At 32.3% G+C, this 8,180-nt stretch overlaps 1 protein-coding gene across 1 annotated transcript; it reads left to right on the top strand.

Moving 5' to 3' along the window:
• The first annotated feature begins 7,137 nt into the window (after positions 1-7,137).
• Positions 7,138-7,548, top strand: LOC140451092 (uncharacterized). The gene has a single exon (XM_072544816.1). It carries the CDS (start codon positions 7,138-7,140, stop codon positions 7,546-7,548), a length of 411 nt encoding a protein of 136 aa, XP_072400917.1.
• The last annotated feature ends 632 nt before the right edge of the window (positions 7,549-8,180 follow it).

The following is an 8,180-nucleotide window of genomic DNA, read 5'->3' as shown; positions in this document are numbered from 1 at the left end:
ATGTCTTACTCTTCCGCTTAGATACAAGAGCGTTATACCCATGCTTATATCATTATTCTTTTATTTTATATTTACTTAACTGTTTTACAATCCTTGATGTTTTAGCCCTACATCTCGCAACGCATATCCAGGGAGCTTGATTGTAACAGAAAACATGGCGTTGATAGTTGCTCCGCACGGTAGTTGATATTACGCGGCGCAACTCTCATCTTCAGCTGCGACCATTGGTCTCAAAAACAATGAATGTGTAGATCACTTGGCTAAAATGAGTGTAACAATTGGCTCTACGTTGAAATATATGCTTAACACATCAGATGTTACTACGATTTTCAAAAAAAATCAGCAACTTAGATGGAAAGAGCAATGGAAACATTACTGTTCTACAAACCCTAAAAGGTATACCTCTTTACAACCAACTCTACCTCAAACAACCTGGTTTCAGAATTTCAAAGCTCCTCGTAAATATATAAATCGAATACGCTTTGGACATGCATGCTACCCATGCCATTTATTTAAAATTAAAGTCATCGATGATGATAGTTGCAAACATTGCGGCAAGCTAGGTGACCTCGATCACATCTTCTTTGAATGTCCTAAATTTATTCAGCATTCAAACTCCCTGTATACAAAATTAACTAAATGCAATACATACGCTCCATATAATATACATTCCTTGTTAGCCATAGGTTCTGTAACAATATATAATTTAATTATAGAATTTTTATCAGACACATGCATAGCTTTATAAATCTGGTACTCGTTCATGAAAATTTTCATGAGCGTGTATAGGGTTAGACTTGTACCCTTTGTTTATCCTAATGTAACAATACCTTATCCGTGGTCCAGTATTGTTTGTCTGTTAAAATAAATGTCTTGACGGACCCCTAGACGAGAAGCGAGTGTCCTTGTATTTTCCTTCGACGTGTTCTTCTATTAATTATTCGTCTATTTCGTTTTAGGGATATCGCTGTGCATTTGTCTGACAGAAATATATATAAAGTTTCATACTAGAGAACATTTTTTAGTTTAAATTCACTTATTTCATTGATAATTTTGTATTATTACTACTCTTGTTACTGAAATAGATAAATATTTGATAATAAACTTTGTTACTTTGAACAAAGTTTTAAACGTTTGGAGCAAAAAAGTGTAATAATTTTAATTACTATTTAAATGGGAATAAGCCACAATTAAAGGTTAAAATACGTTTATTGACGTTTCAATTTCCACTTCGGAAATCGTTCTCAAAATACAAAAAAATAGGTTTGTATTTTGAGAACGATTTCCGAAGTGGAAATTGAAACGTCAATAAACGTATATTAACCTTTAATTGTGGCTTATTCCCATTTAAATAGTAATTAATTTAAAATGCCACAAGAAAATAGCTTCAGTGTAATAGTTTTATTTCAAGAAACCATTGTAGTTTTGAATTTTTTGTATTATAAAATGTAAATGATTACAATTGTTATTATACTTATTTTACTTGGGCTTGTAAGCTACCTTATAATATTATTTTATAATATTTATATATATTACATTATTTTTTTAATTGTTTTATAATATACTTTGTTGTACATTGAACTTATATATGTATAGTTTCACTGTGTATTACTTGAGAAGTGATAAGTATCTAGATCTTGTATCCGTTCAAGTGCTTGGTTCAGAATTTAATTTATATTGAATTTTCCGTGTTAATAATTTTGGCTTGATCAGGTTTAACTGTGATAAAGTTGGTGAAATTATGCAATTCTTTCTTTTGTATTAAAAATTTTGTGTGAAAATGTTTACTGTGGTAGTAGATACCTCCGGTAAAGCGTGTTTTCAGCTAGGTCCAATTGTTAAAAAAGGTCTTGTTGACTAAGGTTGCCAGTTTATTTTATTTGTCCCAATTTTTTTAGTTTATAACCTATTAGGCAACTAACAAATGAATTTTTTTATGGATACGTTTTATTAGATTGTGAACACAATCTGGGTCTTTATTATCACTTTCTTTCAGTGAAGTCTTTATGTTAAACTCGGAGTTGAGTTTAAATCAACTCTTCTACACATATTGTTTTGGTTACTATTGGTTAGATTGGTTATTTATTCAATAGTACTTTATTTTTGTAATAACATTGATTAATTTTTTTCTATTCATTCAAATTATTAACAATCAACAAAAATATCTTAGTGAGTATTTCTTGATAAATCTAATGATAGCATAATTATTATAAGATTTTATGTATAGCTATATAAATTGTATTTCAAAACTGTTTAAGCTTTAAGATTTTCCAAATGGGTCATATGAGTTTTTGTATAGAATATATTTTATTTTTTTTATCGGTATTGGCCCTTCTCCTTCTGCGCCTTACAATTCCTCTTTCATTTTTTATTAGCTACTCTACAATACACACTACAATACCATGTTTTATTTAGCATGTGCCACTGTCAGCTTTACTAACATATTTAATAAGGAAATAAATCTTCTTTGTGGCAAAAATAAGTTCTGGTTGAAAAGTAACTGTCAATTCTGTATAAATATACTTGTTGCTATTGTACCTGGCAAAACAGGATAAAAACAATTTTTAGACGTTTTGGCAGGCGTATGACATATTTGAATTAATTAAAAAAGGTTATACTTATAATTTCAATGTACATAATTATTTTTTCCAATTCGAAAATATGAATATTAATCATAATTATTAAATAATTGTTAAAATTATAACTAAAAATGTTAGGACAAATACTTGAAGCCAATAGCTATTTACTTTTCTATTCGTTATAAACAATGTCATTTTTTTTTTCAGTAACTCAAATATGGATTTCCTTGCTGCTTTTAATGCAAATACTCAATGCTGCAAATGTTTTCGGATAATCAACAAATCCGCTGCTCGCATAAAAATTATTAATACTCCATCTGAATGCGAGGCTATTCGAGAGCAATTAGATATTAATGTTGAAGTCGGGTTCAAGCTTTGCGATTCATGCAGAAGGCACGTTTTTTTTGGATCAGAGCACAATATATCTAAACCACAATCAGCAGCTAGTCAATCGAGTGAGAGCCAGTTAAGTTCGGACACACCCATTTCATCCCAAAGTTCTGGTAGTATTTTTGAGGTTGTAGTTAATCCACCTAAAGAAAAGAAGCCTACGGTTGAACTACCATTAAATAGAACATTTATTTCACATATACTTTGTTGTGTATGTAAAATGAAAGATAATTTAACCTCAGTACCAATTGATGCCAGGCTGCAATGCTTCCAAAAATTAAATATTTTTATTCCTAGTGGAAATCGAGTTTGTACTCGTCACTTAATAAAAAAAAAATTTTTTGATGACGACTTACATATGATACAAATACACAATAACTCCAGTTTCTTAACAACGGATGAGATTTGTTTATTTCTCACACAACTATCGAATTCAGCTTCTTCAACATTTTTAGATAAATTTAAATCAAATGACCTTAGTGAGAATCAGTTATTCGCTTTTACAAGTTTTAATAAAAATCAATTAGAAGATCTACAGCAATTATTAGTTTCGATGAGAAATTCAACTTCAAGAGATGTTATGCAAGCTTTGGTTGTATGCTTATTTAAATTAAGAACTGGATCATCAAATAATTTTATTTCATCAGTTTTCGAAATAGATAATGAGATCAAAGTATCTGATTTTTGCGAGTCTGTTATCAATTCATTGGAGAGAGATGTATTGCCACAATATTTTGGAGTAAAAAGTCTCGTGAGAGAAGACTTAATCCGTAACCATACTTCTGTTTATGCCATAAAGTTATTTAATTTGATGGACGATCAGCTCCCATTAATTTTCGATGGTACTTTTTTAGCTCACCAAAAAAGCAGAAATAATTGGTATCAAAGAAAATCATATTCGGGACAGAAGAAAAAACCGTTGTGCAAGCCGTTTACCATCTGCACAAAAGACGGATTCGTTGTAGATCTATCCGGTCCATTCTTAGCTACAGAAAATGATGCAAGCATCATGAAGAAGGTTATGGAAGATCCTAATGGAATAAGGTCACTTATGAAAAAAGGTGATGTTTGTATTGTAGATAGGGGCTTTAGAGACGTTGTATCCTATTTAGAATATCTTGGAATATCTTGGTCCACGGCATTCTTGGAAAAAAATATAAGCTCCTTCATCAACAGTTGGATAATAAATTGTTACCAAAAGCTGGAGCATATTGCAGAATTGCATGTTTCCTTAATAACCGTTATGGAAAAAGATTATATAGCGATGAAGAAGATGAAGAATTAAAAAAATTAATAATACAGAGAATGTTGAATTCCAGTAAAGTGGATAACACATTGGCTAAAGAGGCTGAAACAGCAAGGTGGTCTAGACGAAGTAGGACGACAACCAAGATAACATCGCGAGAAATTCTCGATTTTCCAGAGATAACAGAGAGAGATCTCAAAATATTCTTTTCGGGTACGTACCAGTTAGGTCAAGCTGTATGTTACCTAGCTGAGTTACTGAACGATAGAAACGAAATTAATTTAGAATACATCCGAATGAAACCGAATATTATCAAGGTTTTGATACAATCCAGACATCAATAAAAATTTTTATAAATGTTACATTGAGTATAAGCCAGAATATATTGGCTACAATGCAATTTTACGTCACTCGTGCGATTGTGCTAATGGATTGAGAACTGTTGGATCCTGCTCACATGTTGCTGCTATTATATATTATTTAAGCAATGCTAGGTACAAATCGGACATTATTAGACCAGCTAAATTTCTTTCAGAAATATTTGGTGAAACGGAGATTGATCCGGTAATCGACGAGGATAGTGAGGAAGATTAATAAAATGTAATTATTCTGTCATTCAATGTAACTAGATTAAATAGAATATTGTAAATATAGATTGTTAATTAGTAAATATATGAATTTTCTTTACCTCCAAAAAAATATTTTGTTTTCCTGCGTACAATCAGCTGTAAAAATTAATTAAAAGATATCGAAAATATGGTTAATTTTTCAGAGTCTTTTGAGGTTATGTAGTAAAAACATGGAGAAAATGGGGTTTTTCGGTTTTTGAGAATGTTGGGAGATAAAACTAATGCTTTAAATAGCTGATTTTGATTGTAGAGGGAAAGACACATGTGAAAATGTAAATTATCATTCATTTAGACACTGGATGTAGAGGTTATATAGCGAAAGATTAAAAACTTTTGTTTTTAATCTTTAATTAAAACAAAATTTTGTTTTAAATCCTTTCATTCTTTGTAAATTGATACTAATAAAATATATATGATATCTGGTACCGTATATTACTACCGTCCTTTTAAAAGAACATGTCAAAACTTGACAGGTATCGTCATAAAAAAATATATGATTGTGTTTTTTGGTTCCATATGCTATAATTTCCATGAAAATTCGAAATTAATTCAAAATGTTAACAATAAAAGTTTCAGTAATATCTGGGTTAATATAGTATACATGGTGTTTGGTAACGAATGGCCATAACTTAATCTTAGATTCCTGAGATTAAAATAGGCCGATTTAAACTAACTTACTTTAGTAAGAAAGTTGATAATAACCAAAATGAAGGGGGTCAAAGTTAAACTTTTATTTTTAAATATTTCGTGATAGGCATGAGATAACAACACGAAATTTGGTAAGCTGGAGTTTTTTGGGACGAGAAATCAAAATTCGCCACTAAAAATGATAAAGGACGCCACACACATCTTTCAGTGCTCGTTTAATACGTTCAATTTTTTTTATCTCCCACTCGACATACTTTTAGAGTCAAAATTTTTATTCTCTTAATATTTGTACTTAGAAAAGATATACTACATCGCTGTACAACCCATTACTTTTTATTATTGTTTTATAAATTTGAATTAATTACAATAAATAATAATTTTAGTTTAGAAGGTAATAGTTACACCTCCCTAAAACCGCGATAGTCGATGAAAGTCGCTACTCAGGTATTCAGTTGTTTTGCTATCGAAGTGGACACGGACAAGTAACAGTGGTGTGATGACGATGAGTAGAATACTATTTTGCTGACGTCACGTTGCCCAGCAACCGTCGATTCTATTCGTCGTTGCTACGCAACGTGGCGTCAGCAAAATAGTATTCTACTCATCGTGGCCCCACCGCAGGACATGACTCACATATCGATTAGATTATCTAAGCAGTGAACACTTATTATACTGTTGTGAGTAATATGGAAAGTGAAAGCAGTAAAAGTAAACGACGTCCAAATTTTTCGATGGGAGAAAAAACTATTATATTCAATGTGTATTGTGGACTCCGTGAAAGGAATAAAAGTATGTCGGTCAACGATGTAGTTACCCTGTATAGTGATTTGACTAAAGTTTCTACGAGAAGTGTATACAGAATTGTAAACAATTTTAAACAAAGTGAAGGCAAATTGCATGATGGACCTGTTGAAACCATTGAAACCAGAGGTAGAAAACGCATTCAGCTTGAAGATCATACCAAATATGCTATTCGGAGGAAATTCCATGCTTTCTTTTTTCGGAGCGAAATCCCAACCTTAAAGAAAGTTGAAGTTGAAATAAATTCCGATAATTCAATACCCAAAATATCACGACGTGTTTTATTGCGAACATTAGAACAAATGAACATTAAATATATAAAAAGAAGCAGGAATAGTGTTCTTTTAGAAAAAGATGAAATTGTTTTGTGGCGGAGAAATTACTTACAAAAAATCCGAGAGTATCATCGTGAATGACGAAAAGTATACTATTTAGATGAAACTTGGCTAAATCAAGGTCATACTGTCTCAAAGGTGTGGCAAGATTTGGAAATTAAAAGTCGTCGACAAGCCTTCATTGAAGAGCTTTCATTAGGATTAAAAACGCCAGTGGGTAAAGGACGGAGGCTCATAATAACACATATAGGCAGCGATTCGGGTTTTTTGGACAACGGCTTGTTACTATTCGAATCCAAGAAAACCAACGATTACCATGAGGAAATGGACGCTCAAAGATTCGAAGGTTGGTTTTCAAATATTCTACCAAGCCTTGAAGCAAATTCTGTCGTTGTTATGGGCAATGCGTCATACCACAGTCGACGGTTGGAGCCATCACCAACGACTACCTGGCGAAAAGGTGAAATAATCAACTGGATCTTTAAAAAAATATACCATTCGATGACAACATGTTGAAAGTACAATTATTAAACCTCGCGAGGATACATATACCCGTTTTCAAGAAATATGCAGTCGATGAAATGGCTCGTGCAAACAACATAATTGTACATCGCCTCCCTCCTTATGATTGTGAGCTGAATCCTATCGAGCTTATATGGGCCCAAATAAAAAACCAAGTGGCAAGGGAAAACTTGAGTTTTAAAATGAAGGAGGTGAAGTGCTTGTTAGCTACTCCCATACAAAATGTCACACCTGAGTCTTGGAAAAATTGTATAAGACACACTATAAAAGAAGAAGATAGAATGTGGGACTTAAACACAAGAGTGGACATTTCGGTTGAACCATTAATTATCAAGGTAAATAATAGTGATCGCGATAGCTCTTCATCAGCCGACGAGTCGTCTTCATACGATGATTAATATTTTAACTTCCTGTGGAGGTCGAACCATTTTATTAAGATTACTTTCGTATGTAAGTAAGTTTGTTTTGTTAACCTAGTTTTCAAACTGAAATACATTTTGTACCAATATACTTTGCTCTTAAAAAAAATGAATACTTCTTATATACACTTGCGTGCATAGAAATCGGCCCACTCTAAACTTTTGACTATTCCTATCAAAGACAATTTAATATGCTTTAATGTGAGTATAAATTTATCAAGAAGGCTTATCGTTTACATGCGTAGTAACCGGTAAACAAATGAAACGTGTTTATGTGGTGATTGTCACGAAAATAACAAATTTGTCTAATTGTAAAAGTATTGCCTTTGCAAGTGAAATTTGCATATGATTCGTTTTTCATAATCTCAGCAGTGTTCAAGTGTGTTAGTTTAATGCATACTACACCACAAAAAGCCGCCCAAGTTATTGCCCTAATTGAAAATGGACTTAGTCAGCGAGCTATTGCTAGACAATTGGATATGACACGCGCAGCGGTTCGAAGAGTGTGCCAACGTTATGAGGAGACTGGATCCTTTCATATGCGACCTGGAACAGGCAGACGGCGATTTACAACCGCTCGTGATGACCGCTTTATTGTGTCAACATTAAGA

Source organism: Diabrotica undecimpunctata, chromosome 9, assembly GCF_040954645.1.
Source record: "Diabrotica undecimpunctata isolate CICGRU chromosome 9, icDiaUnde3, whole genome shotgun sequence".
In the NCBI taxonomy this organism is placed as follows: domain Eukaryota; kingdom Metazoa; phylum Arthropoda; class Insecta; order Coleoptera; family Chrysomelidae; genus Diabrotica; species Diabrotica undecimpunctata.
This window is presented reverse-complemented; position numbering and strand designations above follow the sequence as displayed.

Coding starts and splice junctions, on each gene's coding strand:
- LOC140451092 (XM_072544816.1), top strand. CDS start 7,138: ATGTTGAAAGTACAATTATTAAACCTCGCGAGGATACATATACCCGTT.